The 23,722-nt window shown below is 38.5% G+C and overlaps 1 protein-coding gene across 2 annotated transcripts in view; it reads right to left on the bottom strand.

Moving 5' to 3' along the window:
• Positions 1-12,331: 12,331 nt before the first annotated feature.
• The window catches only part of PTBP2 (polypyrimidine tract binding protein 2), a 28,367-nt gene continuing 16,976 nt past the window's right edge, over positions 12,332-23,722 (bottom strand). The window contains exons 5-14 of one of the 2 annotated variants that reach the window (XM_075616477.1): positions 22,394-22,537; positions 19,887-20,051; positions 19,678-19,788; positions 19,232-19,427; positions 17,535-17,671; positions 16,092-16,125; positions 15,553-15,645; positions 14,216-14,432; positions 13,858-13,935; positions 12,332-13,779 (exon numbers count right to left, since the gene is read on the bottom strand). In XM_075616477.1, the coding sequence (XP_075472592.1) occupies positions 13,650-13,779; positions 13,858-13,935; positions 14,216-14,432; positions 15,553-15,645; positions 16,092-16,125; positions 17,535-17,671; positions 19,232-19,427; positions 19,678-19,788; positions 19,887-20,051; positions 22,394-22,537 (1,305 nt within the window). In that variant the 3' untranslated portion in view covers positions 12,332-13,649. Of the gene's footprint in view, positions 13,780-13,853; positions 13,936-14,215; positions 14,433-15,552; positions 15,646-16,091; positions 16,126-17,534; positions 17,672-19,231; positions 19,428-19,677; positions 19,789-19,886; positions 20,052-22,393; positions 22,538-23,722 lie in introns of those variants that run through there. The other variant, XM_075616478.1, reaches the window with a different exon arrangement.

Below are 23,722 nucleotides of genomic sequence, written 5' to 3'. Positions count from 1 at the left end.
GTGGAAGGTGCTGCAGTAGCTAGTTTGCCTTCTGGGGTCTTCTGAGTACTGAAACAAAAGTGTTTCTTTTAACACAAGGAAACACAGTCTTGAAAAAAGACTTACACTGGCTTGTGCCAAGATAGCCACACAGACATAGGAATCCCGGAACCATGCATGTACCACACAGGTAACACAAAGCCTTTACAAAGGCTAGCAGTGGACAAGAACACACAGCCTTTACAAAGGCTATCAGGTCCACAATAACTAACCAACTCTGAGGCTCAGGAGAAGGCAAGTAGTTCTATCCCAATCCCAGGTAGGGAGATGCCAGCTAGTCGGGAGGGAGGGGAGAGTGGAACAATAGTCCTGGTCTCTGAAAACAGCTCCAGGCTCAATTGATGCGATTACTGGGTTTGAAAGTGGCCAGGAAGCCCAAGTTGTAATGTCCAATTATGGTCATCCCTATCCTTAGTATAGCCCACCGGAGGTAGATAGGTACAGGAAAATGCCCATACAGGGACTTACCCTCCCCATGCATACAATGCCTGGTACAGCACCCAGGGCTTAAAACTATAGGCCTACCTTTTACTATATCTATTTCTACTCCCCATGCACCCCATTCTCCTAGATACCAATATCCTTAGAGTACTAAAGTTGAGCGGTTGACACCTCTTTCCTCTGCACTACCTTTTACTGCACAATATATTCTATCACTTCACATGAATAATTTGAGTTATATTTTTACATTAACACACATATCAAAACAGCTTAATTACAGAAGCAAAATTTACAAAAAAGTTGGAGCGCAACTTTTTTGTAAATTTTGAGTGACGTTTGGCCTGGCTGATCACCGGAGAGTGAAGGAGCTGCGGGAGAAGAAATCTACTCTAAGAAACCCCTTGAAGACTACGGACGAGCTTGAATGGTTAATGAGCAGTGCATCACTTCTTTACATGAGCAAAGGATTTACTAATTTTTAAGGGCATTTGTCATGAACAGCACACCTGTGAGCACATTAATTGTATATGTGACAAGGGTTAATACACACAGCTATTTAGCTGACCCACATTTCTTCCCACATGGTCCCTCAAATCAGTAAAATCTCCCCTCAATCCATTACAAATATAATCTTGCTCCCACCACCCAAAAAAACTTGCAGAGTTTGTGGTCCCTGTTTACCAAGACAAATATGTAATTTAACGCACAAAAATTCTGCTGTAGCAAAATGTGTCTGAAATATGTAGTTACTCTCTTCAAAGTGTGCGAAGTTCAATTAGGGCCCAAAGACAATACTTATTACATTTTGGATTAAATATACAAAAATAGTACCGTGTTTAGTTTACAGAAAAAAAGAAACATACAGTACAATATATGCAGACAGTTGAATAAAATAACAGTAAAAACAAACAGAAATCCCTAACATACATCACCATATATTAGGTTTCTCAAAGAGTCTGGCATTGGAAACAGGAGGATTCCGATGTCATAGCACTGAACTCTCCCATGGAAGAATTCTACATTCATATCTCAAATGTATGTTTTTTTTATTCTCAAAGTCTCTGCATTGAAAACAGATTAAGTCCACCTTTTGGGTATGTCCTCAATCCCCTCCACACCACCCCTCATTACTCTCTAATTACATTTTTAAGGCTTGGGGAGAGAAATGGGTTTTCTTTTGAATTAAAAAATGACTGAGTACAATGTATCGAAGCATGCTCATACATTTATCCCCATAGGTCCTAGAATATTTGGGCCCGACTTATCACGTTCAGTTGAGTTTGCCGCAGACAAAGAGACTACTTTTGATGCAGTTAATGCTATGTTTGAGAGACAAACAGATATCTGACCATTGCACCCTCACAATCGAGGATTGTTTAGCATCATTTAATTAATCTGATCGCAAATGTTACAAAGATATATTTGTTATTCTTGAGAACCGTCACACATCCAGATCAGAAAATTTACACAAATTATGTGGAATGTCTTCCTGCCAACATACTCTGGCTTTCCAAGACCCTTCCAGGAATGTCTTTTAAGGTATATTAAAGAAGCTTTTAATTATTTCCACTGTCAAAGAGTTGCGACTCCAGGTGTCAATCATCCCACTAACCAAAACCAGACGTGCTTCCAGATAACCCCACTTCTAGACAAACACAGAAACGCAGGCCAAGTCTTGACCCAAAAAATACTTGTATTGTTTTTATAAGGTGTAATTTGTAACTCGGGATCTGTGTGCCAGATTATTAAAATAGAGAACATTGTAATGGTATTATCATGAAAGAATTATTTCTAAAATAAGCACCAGATCTATAGGCAACAAAATCCCATTTCTGCCTTTACTCAGAGAAAATTATTTTAAACTCTTGGGATATTTTGAAGCATAGATTTCTGAAATACTAATGTCTATTTATCATATGCTATGTGGGGTACCGCCGGGCCTAGGATAGCTGGGAGAGTTGTCCCAGCTCTCCCCCCTTGGAGGTCACAGAAAACGGCATGTGTGCTCGCGGAACCTCGGTTGAAAATCACTGATCTAGTTTCTGTGTCTGCAGCTTATTTTGTATTCTGTCCATATGCTGCTGCTCCTCTTCCATACAAATGTCTAATGCAAAATCATGTGCCATCACAACAAAAATGTCAAAGCTTTGTAAAAAGAGAAAACATAACTTTGTTTTAAAGCAATAATCCCTCCTAGGACTCCAGTGGACTAATTCCCCTAACATATTTAACATTTCTCATGATTTGATACCTTTTGTTCCAAAGTCTGAAACGTATAGGTTTTTATTTTATTTTTTTAAATAATTTTTGTAAAGTTTGACTTGGGAGAGTTTTTATTTCCTCTGGCTGTTCCCTTTTGTGTGATGTCCCTTGTGTGATCAGCAGAGTCCTCCGCCCTTCTCATCTCGTCACAACGTTAGTGGTTTCACTGATTAGGTCAGGGGTGGAATAACCGAAAACACTTGATTGACAAACACTCTCCCATTTAAAGGCACCTAAGAAATTCAACTGCCCGACTATTTGGTATTGCACCACTAAGTAGTAAAATCATGTTTTAACTGTCCAAATTTTACAACAGTTTTACAATTACTTTTAATTAAGGTCTGGGTTTTTTTAATGACAAGTTGCACATACTTTTAGTGATTAATATTTTGATCACATTCAAACTAATTGTAGAACAGCAATCTTTGTGACATTGTTTTACCCTTTCAACTGGGACCAAGAATATCATCAATTAATTGTCTTAAACAGAACACAGTGGAGATACCTACTGGGTGCATGTTCAAAGCAACAGTATCAGAAATACTGTTGCCTTTTGTGAATGTCACAAACAGAAAACAATATTTTATTTATATCCTATATTCCTTATATTGTAAATCTGACCATTGCTCTTCAGTTTACCCACTCAGACTATCCAATTCTTAGGTTTCAAATCGAACACGATAGTGGTTCGAAGGTCAAAACAATATGGTGTAGTATACTACAGTTTTTTTCTGTATGTTGGAAACATGCTGTTACAGAGCTCAACACATTGGGAAATATTAAAATAAAAAGAATGGTTATAATGTTGCACAACTTACACCTCCCAGATTGTATAATAACCAATATATAAAATAGAGATAACTGTGTGAAGAATTAACATACTCCTAAAAAGAGAAATTAGAGAAAGACATGTCAAAATCATAACCTAAAATGCTGAAAGAATATTGGTTAATTAAATAAATAGAGAAAAAACATGCTTTTTTTCAAAAACCAAATGGATCTTAATTCAAACTAAACTACCAATCCTAGAAGAGCGTCTGACCAGCTGGATGATCTGAAACAGCTATAGAGTAAAAGTATCATGGCTGGACTGTTATTGCTTGGCAGCCATATTAATGCTGATGATACTTTTGGCAACATATTGTACTTGCATATACATACCCCTGTGGTGTTTTTCTGTTTTAGTAAACCCCTTCATTGTTGAAAGACTCTATAATAGCTGCATTAGTGCTGGCTGTTGTGCCAAGTGCATTAGGGAAAGCAGCCAAAGAAAATAAATCTTTCATAGCTTTTCCATACTTTAGGATTACGAGTCTAGTTACTCTTTTAGAGTGCTTCCACGGGCACAAAGTATTTGATCTAGGCTTATTTATATTAGAAAGTATACCATTGGCACAGTGATTGGACATCAGTGCTGAGCTGGCCTATGTTTACAAACAGAGAGCTAACTGTGAGCTTATGCCAATGAGTGATCACCACCTTTGACTCAAGGATTTTTCAGCGGGGGTTATTTTGCTCTTAGTGTTCTTATATAAGAGACAGGTAGCAATAAGTGATGGTCTTTGATTACAGCTTAAAAGTAGTGCGCAAGTATGCTACCACCAAATTCCACTGGACAGCCTGGGATTATGTCCAACTTCCTAATATCTACAGTTTGTCTCTGAAATATAGCCTTCAATATAGGATATTTTGCAGCTTCCACTCCCTCTTCCAATTTACGGAACTTTGCAAGGTTTCTCTCTGATGGCACTTGTTGCCATCAAGAAATGCTTAATATGGGGCACGTGTGACAAATAGAGACAGATGTCGGAGAGCTGTGCTGTGCTACGAGACTGGCGCTCTAAAAGTCAATATAACACTGTAATGTTATTGAGCTATTTTACGTGAAATTTACTTTTCCAATGATTTCTAGAAACATGAGAGAATGGCTTCCCAGGAGGTTGCCCGTTTTTTCAGAAGGGGAGCTCAGCCACCCTGGGGTCAGGAAACGGCAGCTATTCCTGCTCTCTCATACAGATGTTCACAGACTCTACCTAGAAGAAGGGGACAACAACATCACTACTAAAAATAACTTAGATGAGCTACTTAATATCACAGTCACTATCCCAATGAAACTACAAAAAAAGGTGACAGATCTCAAGCAAGATATCACAGACATTGAAGAAAGAACAAGTCACATGTAACATAAATGGATGAATTTCTTCAACTACAAACACAGACAATGAGGTATTTAAGCTTTGGGAAGAAGTCAATAGCTTGAAAGACACAGTTGAGGACCTGAAGAACAGGAACAGATGTAAATATTTCAGGGTAAGAAATATACCCGAGTCAATTACTGAGGAGTTTCAGGACTACCTAATGGGGCTATTCAGAAATATGGTACCATCTCTAACAGAAGAGCAGTTAATTATGGACAGGGCACACTGTTCCCTAGGCCCCAGATCTTCAGATCCTAACAGGAATGGGGATGCGAGTTTAAAGCTCCACTATTACACAACTAAAGGCGTCAAAGTCCCATACCAAGAATGAAAAGTGTCAGAGTTGATTCTGTTGTGTGTACAACTGCTTTTGCACATTAAATTCTTCTTTTTTCATTGATTGCGCTTGGTATCTTTAAATCATCTACCGGCTAGCAGTGCACCGCCCTTGCTACATTTTTTCAACGTCATGGTTCCTGGCTGGAGCACACTGCCTCTACAATCCAATTAATGGCTACTACACCTATAGCATCATTATAGCGAGTACTCACCTGTCATCTGGCATCAGAGATTGTGGGACACACAAGGCTCAGCGTGGGTTGCAGCATAGTTGGTTGGATGTTTGCCGGGTAATACACCTCACAGTGAGTTCTCCGGCATCTCCGGTTCTTCCTCCAGCTATAATCATCCCCCTCCTGTATGTTAATCCCCAACACACTAGGAGCCACTGAAGAACTGTTTTATAAGCAGCGTGACCGCGATCACTTAGGCCTGGGACCCGCTGCGCTCGTTGGCGCAGGCGGCAATGTAGCGAGTTCCCCACCAGCAGGGGAATCCTCGCGAGTCGGTCCCGGTCCCCACTGGCTGCACAGCTGATCACACGCTGTGGCGCGTCAGCCGCTAGGAGACACAAGAGAATGGTGTTTCCTAGCTTCGACGCGTCACGTGGTGTGGCTGTGAGCCAATGGGGAGGGGAGGCTTCGGGAGGAGGAGAGGCTTCGGGGAGCGGGGAGGAGTGTGGAGTGAAAGCAGCGTGAGTGCCTGTCTGTGTGTGCCTGAGTGCGTGAGTGCCTGCCTCTGTCTGTGTGTGTGTGTGAGTGCGTGAGTGCCTGCCTGTGTGTGTGTGTGTGTATGTATGTATGTATGTATGAGTGCCTGCGTGTGTTTTTTTTACTTACCTGCAGCCCGTGGAGGGAGGGGGGGGAAGAGTAGCGGGTCCCTCCGCTCAAGCCACGCCCCCCCCCCTGTCAATCCTCCCACTCCCGCCCACCTCCCGCTCCAGCCCCCTACGTCATGGCCGCGCCCCCTCACGTCATGGCCGCACCCCCCCCGACCCGTTTGGCCACGCCCCCCGCTACTACTGAAGTTTCCTGTAGACCGCAGATCGCGGTACAGCGAGTTGCACGCGCCGCCGGCAAGCAAGCCAGCCGTGCGGACGCGTGCAACGGGACCTTAGCCTTATACATGAACTCATTCTATTTGCATTCCGACAGCTCTGGAGCACTAGCTATGGGGGTTAACCCCATTCATCTGGTGCAGAAATTAGCTGGAGGTGGATTTGGAGGGAAACTCCATACAGATCTTTAATAATCTAGCACTTGTCGCTGTACAGCAGAGGAGTGGGCTGCACTTGGTAACCAGCACTATATGGGAGAAAGGTCTAAAATATAGATTAGAATTTCTCTTCACTCAGTAGTGGATGGGTGGATACATACTATCAGAGATCCAAAGGAGGTGAACCAATTTTTGGAAGGGCTAAGCCTTGGCCTACGACTGAAAGGCAGAGGATCACCCAGACCTCAAGAGACCCCCCATGGACAAGCCTAGTACCAAATTGTCAAAAGTTCAAAGGAAGTGAAGGTCAGACTGCCCCAACCAGGATTAAGCAGAACTTGGTAATATAGTGGCCCAACTTAACCATACCACGTTTCCGTTTCCCACTTGGTCCAGGAACTCTGAGTTAAGGGAGAGGATTTATCTTGTCCCATGCTCTTAGCTATACAAATAAACTGATGTTCCTGGATGAGAGAGAGGGTATCACGGAAGGTTCCGGGCAACATTGCCCACACCACTCAACAGCCAATACAAAACTGTTATTTTTATAGCCTCCACACCCTTGCCTGAGGCCTCTGTGCGCAAAAGATGAAGCAGAGGGATGTGCAGTGGCTGAAACCCACTGCCTCGTTATGGATCTGCCCTATCATAAGGTTCTTGATAGCGATCTAACGATATGACTCATTTTAAAATGTTTCTATATATTTTAACATGTATTAAATTGCATTATGATGCCCTCACATGCTTATTTGGAAAACAAGCTTCCCCTCCCTCAAAATGGATGATGGGTCACTGAAAGAAGTAAACTACTGAGGCTCAGGTTAATATTACCTGTTAATGTTAAAATTATGCTTTGAGCCAAATAATTATTATTATACGGTGCCTGCCATGCGCAAAAATTACTGTTTGCCTCCCCTTCGGACAACCGGGGTTGAACAAAAGCATCCACTGCCCTTAGGATGCCTCTCTTGGCTCCGATGTTCGGGGTCTGTGTGCCCAGTCCAAGGGTTTTTAATCCAGAAATCTGAACACATCCAAGTTCAGGTGGCTATTCTATATATCACTTCAGGTGACCCCTACCCCCATCCCCCCCACTTCCTTTCCCTGCAATATCCTTGTGGTTATAGTAATCGAACAATCTTCCTATGGCTTTGGCAAACCTGGACCATTGGCCGATAATCTTCAATGCAAATCGAGAGTTGTTCTCTGCAAAAGAGATAACATGTAAAAACAGACTTTCCTTCTCCACGGTCAAATTGATATCTCTGAATGTAAAGGGGTTAAACTCTAATTAAAAAAGCAGACTTGCCCTTTCAGAATTTAAAAGACTTAAAGGGGATATTACTTTTGAACGTATGTATGAATGTATATATATATATATCTTTATTTATATAGCGCCATTAATGTACATAGCATTTCACAGCAGTAATAAACATGACATAATACAAATAACACATAATGGAAATAAGAACTTCAAACATAAGAGTAACATTAGGAAAAGGCGTCCCTGCCACGAAGAGCCTACAATCGAATTGGTAAGTAGGAAGATAGTAGAGACAGTAGGAAGGCGTTCTGGTAAATGCGTGTGCAAGGGGCCATGGTCAATGTATGAAGTCTATAGTATAAGCAATGGAGCTACGGATATCCTTCATGAAGGCGGTGGGTTTTAGTAACAGAGGAAAGGCATATCTTTGCAATATTGCGGAGGAAAAGACAACAGATTTTAGCTACATTTTGATTGTGACAGGAGAATGTGATGGAGGAGTCAAATGTTACCCCTAGGCAGCATGCTTGTGATATTGGGTGTCATAGTGCTTCCAACAGTAATGGATGAGGTAGTAGGACCAGGTTTAGGAGGAAATGAGGATTTCCGTTTTTGACATGTTAAGTTTGAGTCGGCAGACCCATTCAGGATGATATAGCGGAGACACATTCAGAAACTTTGGTCTGTACATCAGGTGTAAGGTCAGGAGTTGAAAAGTAAATGTGTGTGATCAGCATAGAGGTGATATTTGAATCCAACAGATCTGATAAAGTCACCCAGAGAGTGTGTAAAGAGAAAAGACAGACCCCGGAGGTACCCCCACAGAGATCGATAAAGGTGTTAGCAAACGAGACACAAAGTACTATGGGAGAGGCAAGAGTAAGATCTTTGCAACACTTCCTTGATAAACGTGTTGCCAATTTTCCAAGCTGTTTGAGCTGTAAACTGTAACAATAGTTACCTTAATAATTTAAGGACACATTGTAGCTGCTGAGTAACACTGACTGAAGGATAGATCGAAACTGAAAGGCGGCCATTATGTTAGACACAGACTCAGGATTTTTATATAACAGGAGCTCCAAACGATTCCCAGTTTAGGTAAATCTATGGAATTAGTCACATGCTTTAAATAACATTTAAAAAATGGGGCATAAAGCAGTGGCGTATCAAGACATTGCTGGGCCCAAGGGCAATTATTTTTATTGGGTTGACCGTGCATGCGCGACCGGTACTTGCCAGCTGCTTGTGCGCATGCGCGACCGGCAAGCTACGATGGTGCATGCACGAGCAGCCGACAAGTGCCGAACACACAAGCACTTTTCGCGCATGCGCAGTTGGCGGATTGGTCACCCTAGAACGCAGGCTATAGCTACACCCCTGGGATGTAATATTACCACTTTAACTGGTGCCTACCTGACCCTGTATCTTCTTGATTCTTCTGACCGTGCCTCACAACCATGCAATATGTGTAATTGGAGAATGAGGTGTATTTTAAAGCCTGTGCCACTTTCAGTGTTATGGTATTATTCACCATACTTTCCAAACCGCTATGAAAGGGCTTATTAAAAGGATTTTGTTCGATTATTACAACCTCTTAACAAAAACGGAGTGAAAGAGGTGGTGCAGCTGCCTTGGAGAAAAAAAAAGTGAACCGGACCGCGCAAAACACATAAGCATTTTCTCTTGCTGTTCTTAATGTGCCATTAAATTAATCTTTTATACCAAGAAGACAGCAGTCCGGTTCACATTTTTTTCTCTCCCAGGCAGCTGCACCACCTCTTTCACTCCATTTCTTCATTGATCTTGCCTGGTAAGAGAAGGCCGACTGTGCCCAGATTCCCACGGTGTATCGAATGAGTAACCATTCATTTGTATGCACTTGCCATGATATTGTTACTATTGGCTATTATGTTGACCACTGCATACTTATCTAAGACTTACCTTGTTCGCAAGGCTATTGCGTAAGCACACTAAGTGGTGTCTCTTAATTGCTTGGATTTCAAAGTACTATATACCATTGACTGCATGGGATATTGATCACCAGGCTTATATAACTGTCTACAAGCAAAACGAGATCTTATGGCTCATATGTGGAATATACTGTATCTTTACATGGACATTTTTCTGTCTCACATTGCTGGGGGTTGTTTCTCCCATTTTTCTGCTCTAACCAAAAACAAAATTATGCCAGATTTTAGGAAATTACTAATCATAAAATGATTCACATAAAATCAACATTAAGTTTGCTCTTCATCAGCTAAGCTCATGGTACCTAGTTATTTACATTTTAAACTGGCTCACCTGGCTGAGCAATGCTATTCAGTTAATTATCATAATGTGTACTGACAGCAGCAGTTACAACATTGCTGATTTCATTATATTACTTTAATCTTTGGTAAATTAAGTTAGAGCAGATGAATTCTGAAGCAGATGAAATAGTTGAAACCTTGTAACTACCACAATAACCTTCAGCAGCTTTTCCCATTACATGATCTAATATATTTACATTGATTTACAGCAGTGATTGTGAAGTCTATAACCCAACTTTAAGACGCTTGAAGGCAAATTCCAAGAAGACTTGTGCCTTTAAGCTTACAAAAAAAAAAGAAGATAAAAACTATTTAACAATTGTTCGGTTTTACCCCAAACTGTGCCATTGACGGCAGCGTGCAATGTTCTTTAATGTGAAATTCATTGGGGTAGATTTTATTTGGGTGCCAGAGTTTTGGTATAGTGATGCAGGAATAACCATTTTAGCTATTATTTCTTGCAGCTGTATGGAAAAAATGTATCCCCTTACTGGTTATGTAATCTAAGAATGCTTTCTAAACTAGTTGATGTGGATATTAAAAAGAGAAGTTTCTTTTGGAAAAGGTCAGTGAACTTGTGTACATTGCAAGAACATGAACCAGAAAACGACATGTTGCACTACATACTGTACATATGCTTCCTAAATGAAGGGATCGCAGCACACAGGCTCCAAATTGTAGGATTGCACCACGATCAGCTGAAAATTGCAGTTTGTGCGATTGGCTACATTGGATCCTCTTAAAAAAAGTTTATACCCTCGCAGGACGACGACAATATGACAAGACTGTACAATTGAGTGAAACAGTGTGTGAGTGTTAAAGAAGCAGCAAAATAGATTTTAGATAGAGAAGTAGCAGTCAGCAAAAAGAGGCAAAATAGATGTGAATAGAGTGAAAAGACATGGGTCAAACGCAAATAGTAAACGTAAAATCAATCTTCACATATAGACTCTTTAAAAAGCAGCATATGCTAAAGACACCATATGTTTTAAGGTCCAAAACATTCCATTAAAAGTCACATACTGCACTAAAAAGGTTTGGGTTCAGAATTATTTTGAATGGGCAATAAAATAGTGGGTGTATGTACAGCAGTATGCATACATGGGGGAGGACATTATATATGCTTAAGTAGGAATGATGCACATATATGGTCTGTATTCAGTACTCTTCATTGAAAACACCAATGCAGTCTTTTGCCAAGCACCGACAAATTCCAGTTATTGGCAATATTGAATAGCAACAGTTTGATTAAATTGCCATTCCAAAGCTGTAACTGCCATCTCTGCACAAAATTTGGTTTTACAAGGGACATTAATTTGCATGTATTTTTTTTATGATTCTATTTCTATTAAATCCGTTTGTACGCAGGTCTATCCCAAACCATAGTAAATTATACATTTTTAGAAGAATGCAGTGATATTTAACTACAAGTCTAATAATTGTGTTAAATTGTTTTTGTTTTTTCTATAGAAGGGGTCTGCCACTATACATTGAAATTATCATAAGCAAACATGATTACTGTAGGTGCAGACTGGTGTATAGCAGCCGAGTTCCGCAGGAGATAATCTTGATGCATTGTCCATGCATACCAGGCAAAATAGTCAACTATATATATCAAATTGGTACTTTCAGCAATGGACTTATTTCTTCCCACAACTTCCCTATTGTTCATGTTGTAAGACTATCCATGTTCGCAGGCCAGACAATGTAGTATGTACAGTAGCTGTGCAAACTTCTTGATATTGGAGTTGAAGCCTTCGTACTGTGTATGTCAATTGCCTCTTCTACTTTGGTTTTATTAGTAACAGATACTTAGCAGACACAAAGGATGAAAATGAAGCTGTAGCAAGAGAGAATGACCTACCTGAAGGATCTAAAAGCACTTTTTTGAGAATTTAAAATAGAGAAACTAGCGAGCCGTAATCAAAAGTAATGTTTGTAAAAGCTAGATTTCAACAGGGTGGGAAATATCTGGTATAGGTTGTTCTTTTTAAAAAGTGGCATGACAATTAGCATTTCCAATTAATTTATATTTACATAAATATATTAACAATATAATTGTCAAAACACCGATTTCCCACCCTGGCAGAGAAACATGAATATTTAGAAGCACAGTGGAGAGAAAAACAGAGCGGAAGAAAGAAAGGGAAGCAGAGAAAGACAGAAAAGGTGAATTACAGAGCTACAGAAGTGTTTATTGAGCATGCTACAGAGGGTAAGCAGAGTACACAAGATGAAATCAAACAACCATCAAACCTCCCAACTTTGTTAGAAAATTAATTTTTAATTGTGCCGCTTTCAAACTATACTGAATTTTACATTTCTAAAGATGTAAAAACTCAACTAATAGAAAATATACATGACCATTTTTTTCTACATAGATAACAGAATCTATGGATCTTTGAAAGCAAATACATTAATTTAAAAAATGTACTTGACTTAACAGAATCAAGCTAACAGTTCACTTGGCATATGAACTGTTTTCAGATTGTGATCTGTAGATTCTGAGCCATGTCTAAATTGTCTCTAGTCAGGTCTGTTTCTAAATACAAAATATTTTGAAGATATTTATTAAAACAGATTATTACAATGCAAGGTAAATTAAGACTAAAGGCACATAAACTTTGGTCCCACCTGGTTGTCAGTTATCAAAAACTGCCACAAAGTCTTCTTTTGTCATAGGCTTTCGTTCCCATTGGAAAATACATGCACCAGTTTCTGAAATAGTTAGACCAGTCTGTACATGCTCAGAAATCCACAACCATATTTCCCCAATTATAATTACAAACAAAAGATGGTAATATATAGTTAAATGCACATCAGTCATATCAACTTCAAAAACTACAGAAAATATTGAGCCACAAACAAGACATTACTTAGTGCCAACATTTAAATGATACGTTTCACAAGTGTGTGTACAAAAAGGTTAAGATTCTACAATGCTTTCCATACATGGCTGAGACTTGTACAGGGCTCATGTTTGTCCTTAAGGGAAAAAATTATAATTTGGACCTTGCTAATTCTTGACTAATACCAAACTCAAAATAGACCAGTTCCTTGAATTTTACGAGCCCAACACTGACAAAAAATAAATAAGGAGTTTTCCTCCTTACAAATGCATTTTATGTGAATAATAAAAAAGTACACATTGATATATGAAAGCGAATGGCAAATGATTGAGCAGTTCTGAGCAGGAACCAAAGCTTAACCTTTTTACACACCACCTGGTGCAAAATGTTTAAATTCACATTTAACAATGTGCCCTGGACACCTTTGTCCACCGGTCGTCTAAATGGTAACATTTTAGAAATCCTTGTACTCCTTTAAAGGCACATCCCAATGTATTTATAAAAACAGATGGATTGAATTCAAAATAATTTTAAACAAAAAAAAATGGCTTCCCTAGTCACCTTACAAAAATTGCAGCTATAATTTCACTGCATTTTAATGAATGCTTTAATTTCATTAACCAAGGAATGATAACAGCGTGAAAAACAAATCAGACTCTGGTCCCTACTTTCCTGAACAGTCTGTTGGTGACAATACACTTAACAATGCAATAAACCCTGACGCTCTGCCTTTTTAAATGGTAGACTTTGAGAAAGAAACTCTCAGATGGTGGTTTTCTCCAATATTGTAGTTGTGTAGCTCAATCAATGCTTGAATAGCTTCTTCCACTGTGGACATTTGAAGGAGGGCCATCTTATGATCTCTAGCACAACAAAATAAGAAGGTCAGTAACACATAGTAAAAATAAAGAACAAGTGAACCATGCAGAAAAGGAACTTACTGAAAAAATTTAAATGCTTTCACAGTCCCATCAGTGTTAGTAAAAAGTGTACGCAAGTCTTCTTCGGTCATGGATTGTCTGAAAGAAACACAACAAATAAATGTTATTGAATAGTCTGCTGTGATTAAGATCAGTTGAAGAGACTCACAAGGAACTACTGTTAAAAAGTATGATTGTGTCCACTATTAATGATGGGGAAAAAAAGAAGAAAAAAAATACATTACAAGTAGCATGATGAAGTCCATCTAAAATGGACAACTCCTACAGTTGCAAGCTATTGGTCTTCAACTAAAGTAGTGAACAGTGTAAAACAGAGATTTTAGGAGCTAAGCAGGCAAATAGGATGTTATTTACTTACGGAATATTGGACAAATGAAGAGTTGCAGATGGTGGGAAGATATTCTGAAAGTTTTTTGAGCCAGGTTTCTTGAAACGGTGGAGAGGAGAGTTGCCAAAATCTTTAGTAAGCCCTTGATCATCAAGACCTTCCCGTGGTAGCTGTACTGTTTGATGCTTGGACAGGGTAACACGAATAATCTTTCCATTCATTTTCTGCCCATTAAGATGGCTCATAGCTAATCCAAAAACAAAATATACAATTTGTTTACACGTCAGAAAAAATAAAATTATATAAACAATTAAGCCTGGCAGGACCACAAACTGGATTCACAGAAGATAAAATACAGAAGAAACCGTGCTCCATCTATAAAATCAATCTTGTCTACATTAAACGGTCTCTCACAAAATTATTGATTCTACATTTCAAATAAGATTAATGCACAGTATGTTTATAACAATGTTTAATAATCCCCTCTAATCTCACAAGTATAAGCATGTCATCTAATGCAAAGAAACATTATTTTATGTGAATTAGAACAATTACAATTTAGCAGTGTATTCAATCAGAAAACAATGACCAATTCAATCTCCAATGTTATAAACACATAATCAGAAATACAGTAAATGTGAAGTCTTTAAATGTTAAGAGGCTCAAACAAGACTAAACGCAGTCCATGGCTTTAAATGTCAATAAAATAATTGATTTAATTATAGGATATACCCAATATACAAACATTGTGGTCGGAGAATTAGACTTTACTCAGAGCAATCATGCCATTATGGGCATGCCCTAACAAATTTTTTGCGATTTTGCTGTAATGCCATTTGAATTTTGTCCAGTGTATCAAGTGAAAGGAGTCCACATACAGGCCTGATTTCCAGATCGCAATATCTAGTAAAGAAGAAGTGGTACACTATTATACCCAAAATAATATTTGTTAATCATTAAAAAAGGGTACAACAAAGCTTAACCATGACACTCCCCATTTTCCGATAAAACTTTCAATTTTTGAAGTTTGACAAAAAACAAATTAAAAAAAAAGTACAAATATCAAAGCAGCAATTACAGATATTCCATGATGTTGCAGTTTTCTATTGCCCGCTGGAGCCTAGAGGCCAATTGCACTCCCGAACAAGTACTCTTGACTAGAACATAGAAAGTAAGATATCAGCAACCGGGGAGACCCTGGAGACAAGAGCACTGCAGTTGTCCTAAATGGGTCTTCCGATTAAAATAAAAATGATTTTATATATCGGACACAAGCAACAGAGTGTGGTTCTTTAACGCATGTATTTTACTAATATATCCTGTTGGTTGCACTTATATTGGAAAGCTTTATGTTGAGCAAATCTTACCAAGCTGTGACTGGTTCCCATCAGCCATTTGTATAAGAGCACTGTCTTTCTTATTGTATAGGATCTTCACACGCTGCACATCACCATAAACACCTTTATCAGATTCACAGAGAAGCAATGTAAAAGAGAGCATGAATCGTAAATGCAAGTATGATGAAGTGCATACATTTGACAGATCAATGACACATTCATACGTCAACATTATCATTCAACCAATCCTGACATTCAGCAGAATGAGAATTAGACCAAGATTCTGAACAGTGAAATTTGGATAAGAATATATTTGATACACCCTCAAAACTATATGAATGACATAAAATTAAAATTAAAGACCATGCAAAATAAATTAACATGCATTAAAATAACGTATCTAAGATGAGTTCTTAAAGAGAGAAAAACAAAAAACAGAAAGAAAACAGCAGAAAAAAAGGCAACATAATTTGTACTCAATTTTAAGCCAAACTGCTAGCTACAAATAAGAATTAAGGCAAAATAAAAATGAAATTAATAATAAAAGTATAGTGCTAACAATAACATACCGAAGAGGGTAAACAGACTTTGGGGCGAAACCATCTTTAGAAGGAGAGAAGAGCAAGCAGCGTAAGACAAGAAGAGAGAAGAGTCGAGGAAGAGCGGAGATGAACAGATCATCCATAACGAAGGGTGGTTCCCGTAGAATGGTGAAGGTGGTCATGGATCATGGTTCAAGGCAGTTAATTGGGGCAAGTTGGTCCCAGGAACATTTTGTTCACGCAAAGAAGCATGAACATAGGGGATGGGGAGGGTGAAGACAGACAGGAAAAGGTGGGGAAAGGGTTAAACAGTGGTATTTGGAAAACATTAAGGAATGGGAAGAAGACCACACAGGGAAGAGGATGTAATGGGGGAGGAAACGATGCAGAACAAAAAGGGAAATGGGGAGAAAATAAAATATAGGTCAGTACACAGGAAATGCTGGAGTTTGGTCAGAAAATGGTTGGTTTATGTACTATACAAGAAAAACTGAATAAAAATGTAGTCATTCAAGACAAATGGGTAAATCACATTCATATCGGAGTACATTACAGTATTGTATCTTGACATGGGAGAGCATGCAGTAGAAATTTGTGTTTTACGTTTCACTGCATAAGCATGACTGGTTATGAAATGCAGGGATAGTCTCTTAAAAAGATGGCCAACTAATCATTTAAACTTGCAAGAGACAGTGAATACTTAAATGAATAGGCAAAATGTTACCAAAAGCTAAACCGGTTTGCTGCAGAGGTACTGAAAAGCATAGCAATGCCTGGATTCTGTTGCAGCAAAGAGGTAATGCTTTTAGGCAATAAAAATGGAAAATAGCCATCAGGATCATCAAACTTCCCACATTCCATACCAGTATACACAGCCACCAAACAAAAATGTAGGAAGAGAGGAACATGACAGTATCAGAAGAGAGACAGGTTTTAGAGAAAGATACAGTATTAGACAAGTAAAAGAATGCCCAGTAACTGCAAAGCACTAAAGATTACTAAAGACAGGAAGAGAGCTTTGTTAATATCTTTGGAAGAACCTTGAAAGAAAAATGAATTAGAGTAGTTTACACAAATTAAGATTAGTATTTAAAAACAAAAAAAGCAACATGGAACATGAAATGAAAACGCAAATTATAGGAACAAACCAGCAGAAAAAAATACCATGAAATTTAGCAAATTAAACTCGCCATATTTCTGTGCAATTGATATGAAAATAAAAAGCATGTAAACAGTAATGAACTGTATTAATTTACCATATTTCTCTTCGGATACAGTAACTTATTGAATTGGTTCCACATTTTCTCCCCACACCATTCAACAGTTACTAGATTAGAACAGTTATGACTTTTTCAAGTGGAGAGAGAAGATGTGTTCAAACAAAAAGGACTAAGTGGAATAAAAATAACAAAAAACAAAAAAGGAGAATGTACACGGTGAAATAGGCAAAAATAGAATTGCTTCACTGACCTCTTCATTTAAATTGCTTACGAGGAGCACCGTGTTGCCACCAGATGAAACTCCATACATTCCCACACGACTTGCTGCAACTGCAGCAGCGGCGGCAGCATTGTTCATTCCCATAGGACTTAATGCTCCTGGAGCCGCTGCAACAGGAAGCACTGGTTTTAAAAAAGTTGCATTTTATAAAAACCCAAAATCAGATTAGAAATGTTTCAGATGCAAGGGAGCTTTTCAGAAAACCCTGTAGAAGTTGCATTGCTATCAATAACTATAAAAAAAGAAAACAATTAAAATTGTCACTGAAAATGTTCAAGAAATTAGGATACAGGTGCAGACTGATGGCATAATAAGCTGTTGTACCATACATACAGGTACCACCATCAAGTTGATCACTTGACAGATTGATGTTCTATAACCAATATATGCGCAAGTATGCTGCACATGAGACATGCCATCAACAAGAACAAGTGTGTAATCCAAGGCCATCTTGCACCATCACCTCTACCAAATAATCTGTTACCAGAGACAGGATAACTAGAGGAGTGAGAGGAGGCATGACAAAGAGGGGGAAGAGAGAAACAAATGTAGTATGATGAATGTAAGAGAGGGAAAAAATGAGTAAAGTGGGAAGGATGTAGTAAAAGCCCATGGGAAAGTAGAGTGGAAATAAAAGTCAAGGATAAGGAGAATGAAGAAGTGAAGTGCAATGTAATGCCAGAGAGATTGTCTAAGTTGCTTTGTAAAACACAATTGCAGAACTACAAAACGTTATTAGATGGAAATTAAGATGTGGTGTGGATTCCAAGTATATTTAGACAATCTGACATGACATTTGTAAATGTCCATATTTCCTTCCAAACACATATCACTTAATATTTTATGAGAATTTTATATCTGGGCTAAATGATTTGCTGGTGGTATAAAACAGCCTCCTAACACAGACCATTGTTTATACGTTTAAAGAATCTTTAACAAGCTACCAAAATGCAGGCAGACATAAAATTTTCCAGATACATAAAACTTTGCTTAGATTGTTCCTCTTGTATATGCCACAGCTACATGAGGGACACCATATTAGGTAATAGACACTTGGTAATTAACAGCAGCCACAATACTGTGGCATACAGCATCTTACAATGGCAACATAATGCTATGTGATGGGCATCAGGGGGCCCAGAGCAGAAGTTAGCTATTTTAAGGTTTGGAGAACCTCAGGTTTCCAAGACCCTTCCCGTGAATGTATAGTGTTGCAATCCCTACTATGGGAAACACAGTGGCTGTTTAAATGTCATGCGTCACACGGACACAGTTTGATTGGTCCGTGTGACGCAGGGGATTTAAATTAATTGCCAGTGCTACCTTTACTGGAAAATATATCTCCCGGGAATCTGGGGCTCCCCAGAGATGAACCATGCTAATTTCAGCTGAGGGGTCCCCTGGTTAGATAGATATATCTCTATCACCTCTCTCTATCTATCAAGATCGATATCTATCTCGATAGAGAGATATAGATATAGATATTTACACACGGGAAAGCGTTGGGAGAGGGATAACTGCCGATTTAATGATATCAAATAAGAAAAAAAAAAGTGTACTACAATCTGAAAGAATGAAATGTTATATATGAATGTAACACTTTTCCCTATCAATAGGTCTGTCTTTTAATAATAAGTTTCAAACAGAGCAATGCAATCATATCGTACCTAGAAGTGATGTTTCCTTGGCAAATGCTGCAGCAATAGATGGATCTAAAACAGGTTGCCCATCTCCAGACGGAAGATCTGGGCGAGTATAGTCCCTACTCTTGTCATTGTTGTACTTCACATTTAAATTCACCAGCTTAGAAAAATCAATCCGAAGGGTACAGCAAGCGTTATAAATATTTTGACCATCTAGAGCCTGTAAATATAAATACATTGGTTTGTTTAATTAACAGAACACTATAAAATTATGTCAAAGTACACAACTCAGATAATCTGTAAACAAAATATTCATGCCGTGTAATTTGACAGCTAATCATGTGGATCAAAAGTTTGTGTGAAAGAGGCTCTGAAACACAAGCATGTTTAGTTATACACAAGGGAAATATTTATTCTACTATTAATGACTGATTCAGATCACATAGAAAGCCCATAAGCTTTATACTTACTAGTTTTGCTTGCTGTGCATTAATAGGGTCTCCATACTGTAGCAGAGCTTGAAACTGATTGTTTTTTGTGAATGTGATTATCTTCAGCACTGTGCCAAACTTTGAAAAAATCTAACCAACAAAATGAAAAAAGAAATTAAATGCTGAAATTAGGTACATTAGATAATAAAGAAGGAAGCTACAAAACAGATCAGATAATTTTGACATACCTGGTGAAGGACATCCAGTGTGACAGGATAGTACATGTTGTCGATAATTATTCGCAGTACTGGACTCTGTGCGGAAATTAATGCACTCTCACTTCCTGCAGTGCCACTCATAGAGGAATTGGATGTCTGAACTGACGTTACAGCCTGCAGCATAGCTTGAGCACGCTGAAATAAAAACAATTGAAGGGAAAAATAAATGTATAAACTGTCACATTTTTTTGCTGTAAATTCTCTAATTATCATCCACATTTTTATAACATTTAACATATACAAAACAGTACAACAAAACTTAACATATCAAGGTTTTTACACTTTCACGCTGCAGTCTGCAATCAACCATACTTAGACTTGTATAATATCGTACAAAATGAGTTATATATTAGTCCCGGATATACAATAACACATTAACGGACAGTATTAACACTAATAAAAACAAACAAAACCAACAATCTGACAAATAAATTATTGTGATTAAACAAAATAAAAACTAGAAACAAGTCAATCCCATAAATAGTAGTCCATGTCATCCTTATTATTCTCAATATGGCAAGTGTGCCCACTTTCAAATCCTCTCATCATGTTCTATTAGCAGTAAACTGGCCACGGCAGCCAAAAGCATTCAAATTTTAACCATGTCAGTGGTTATCGTTGATTGTTGTTCCATTTTCATGACCTTCCCTTCTCTCGACTCCCATTGTCCCATAGTTGGTGCCTCCAACTTTTTTTTAGTTGTCAGCGATGGCACGTCTTTCTGCATTTAGCATATATATTAATAGATTTTCGAATTCTGTGCCTCTTGACCCCTGCTCTGTTTAGCAATACAATACAATACTCTGGTCTTTTGGGATTGTAATCTTGGTAATATTAAAAATCTGCTGTAATATATCCCAAAACCGCTCTATTATCTTACACTCCCACCAGATATGAAGCATTGTTCCCACCTCCTCACAACCCCTCCAGCACTTATTGGAAGTTTCTGGGTAGCATTCTTTCAGTATTTGCGGTGTGTAATACCACCTGTACATTATCTTATATTCACCCTTTCTAGAATATTCGTGGAGATCGAGGAAGAGCTGGCATTGATCCACATCTGTGTCCATTTGAGTGGAGAGTACTCCCTACCCAGCTCTTTTTCCCCAGGCTAGTACAAACCCTGGTGTAGTTTCAATATTAATTTCTAGCAATGCTCTATAGATGTACGATATATTGTGTCAGCCTGCACTCCGCAAGACCAGCACGGTTTCAAAAAAACTCAGCACCCTTAATATATAGGTTTCCGTTCATATAATGTAAAATTTGCATATATTGCCATCTGTACCCTTCTTTAAATTCGAACTGGTCCTGAAAGTGTTCAAACTGTCACATTTTTAATAGTTTTTTTTTCTTTTTTCAACATGGTGCTACAATCGAACTTTATTTGATGTCAGCACAAAACCGACATTTTTGTATGCAATATCTATTTTATTTTAACAGCATATTTTGGGGAATGTGTCTATCCTACTTAAATATTGCAACTCATTTTTAAAAACCTTTTCACGTAGCGCGCGCCCCCCCAAAGCTCATTTCTTTTTGGATTGATCCCGTATAATTAAATCTTGCACTCAAATGAAAGTCAATGAAGAAATCCACGGGAACACATTTATAGTGCTGCTACACATTCTATTCACTAAACTCACTGTAAGCTACAGTACTTGAGTTTTTGTTCAATTTTAAGCAATGTATTAAAGCAGGGGTGGCCAACATCAGTCCTCAAGGGCCACAAAGTCAGGTTTTCAGGATATCCCTGTTTCAGCACAGGTGGTTCAGTTTTTGACTGAACCACCGATTGTGCTGATGCAGGGATATCTTGAAGACCTGACCTGTTGGTGACCCATGAGGACTGGAGTTGGCCGCCCCTGCATTAATGGAATCACAAGCTTTTTGTGATGTCTTAAAATTAATTGACTTAGTGAAAAACAAAGATGCAAAGTTCTTCTGCTCTTGTGTTTCAAATCTTGACCCTGTATAATTTCTTTTATGTTCGAATGCCTGATATTAAAGCATTGCTTGTTATCATGAAATGACAGCTCGCATGTTACAACATTGTGTCCATATTACAGTCTGTATGTCTTATAAATGATTAATTCCCAAACTAGGTGATGGTTCTTGTTGCACAAACGTGTCAGGTTGCTTGGCTTAAGCTGATCTTCCCAGAAATCCAACATGCAGGCAAATGGTTACAATATTTTACAGTTTGATTCGTAATAGACATGTAATTTCCAGCATCATGGACAGGAGCACCAGCATGTAACAATTAAAATGTCCTATATATAATTCTGTGATAACTCAATGTATACACTTTTAGATTTCTGACTGTTTAATAATTTGCAGCTCTAACTCTGCATTATGTTCACATGTAATTATTTTGTTGTTTTTATAACTGTATTGTCTGTGCTTGAGGAGCAAAAATAATGTGGGCATTTCATGTTTAGCCACTTCTTTGGTCTGTTATAAACACGTATAATCACCTGATTTAGTGCACTGTCTGTCTTCAATTCCTTATGGTTAGAGTACTGGATATAAATAGGCTGGTTACGTAGCTGAGGTGTCATGGAAGTATAATAATGAACCATGGTAGCGGTTGCTTCTTCTGATGCCATTTCCAAAAAGGCCTGCAAAGTGTTAGGAAACTGCTTTCAGAAAATGAAGCACAAACCTGTTAAAGCAGCAGTTCAAACAATATTCAAGATGTTTTTTTTGTTTTTTTTTAATAATAATAATAAATCAGTTCTGTACTGTGAGAAAATACTGGTAGCATAAAAAAAAAAAAAAAAAAAAAAAAAAAAAAAGTGTTTAAGACTTTTTTAATGTTTCTAATGTAGGAAGCATTTCCAAAGTGACAGCCCCCTTCCCCCTCTGATATGCTCTGGCTCGAGCCCTGCCCTCTCTAGCATTGCACCAAATTGTATCTAGTAACTTACCAGTCAATCATATTCCAGGACTACATTGGCCAGAACGCTGTGCAAGAACTGAATTAAATAACCTGGATCAAGCAATCGATTACAGGAGAATGAATCGACCTGCAGCTTAACTAATCACTTGTCAGTGTGCAGATTGTATTGATGCACATATTGAAGGGGAAGACACACACACACACACACACACACAGTTATGGTGGGTTAAAAAGGCGACTGAACACCTCCACCGTTAGCATATAGCCAAGAAAGAATATCACTTGTGAGCACATTCACATGTCTTAGACAGGTCTGCAACCCTGCCATTCAACCATTATCACCTCGCATACAGTGCTCCCACTGCAGCAAGGTATTCTGGGAGATGACATGCAAATGAGCACACAATGTGTCACCTTTTGCCTGGAATGTGTCGCCTTTTTCACTCACCATAACTTAAAATGTATAGTAAACCTACCGAGTCTAGAAATATTTCAAAGCAAGTTTATACCAACCTCACACTGATACCCATCAAGGTTGAAACATGTCCGAGTGGTTTAAACTTGCTTTGCTAGTCCCATGCTGTGTTTAAAAGCTGTGTGAACGGCAAGACATTAGCTTAAATGGGCTCCATGTGAATGGATATTCCAGGCAAAATGTGACACATTGTGTGCTCATTTGCATGTCATCTCCCAGAATCCCTTGCTGCAGTGGGAGCACTGTATGCGAGGTGATAATAGTTGAAAGGCAGGGTTGCAGACCTGTCTAAGACATGTGAATGTGCGCACAAGTGATATTCTTTAATATATATAAGGTCCTGATAGGCTGTAGGTGCTTGCCACATATGGATAATATAGACATGCGTTACCGTTCCAAGGTCTGGTAAAGCAAGAGACAGCACTCAAT

Source organism: Ascaphus truei, chromosome 10, assembly GCF_040206685.1.
Source record: "Ascaphus truei isolate aAscTru1 chromosome 10, aAscTru1.hap1, whole genome shotgun sequence".
In the NCBI taxonomy this organism is placed as follows: domain Eukaryota; kingdom Metazoa; phylum Chordata; class Amphibia; order Anura; family Ascaphidae; genus Ascaphus; species Ascaphus truei.
The sequence above is the reverse complement of the archived record's forward strand: the minus strand, read 5'-3'. Positions and strand labels throughout refer to the sequence as shown.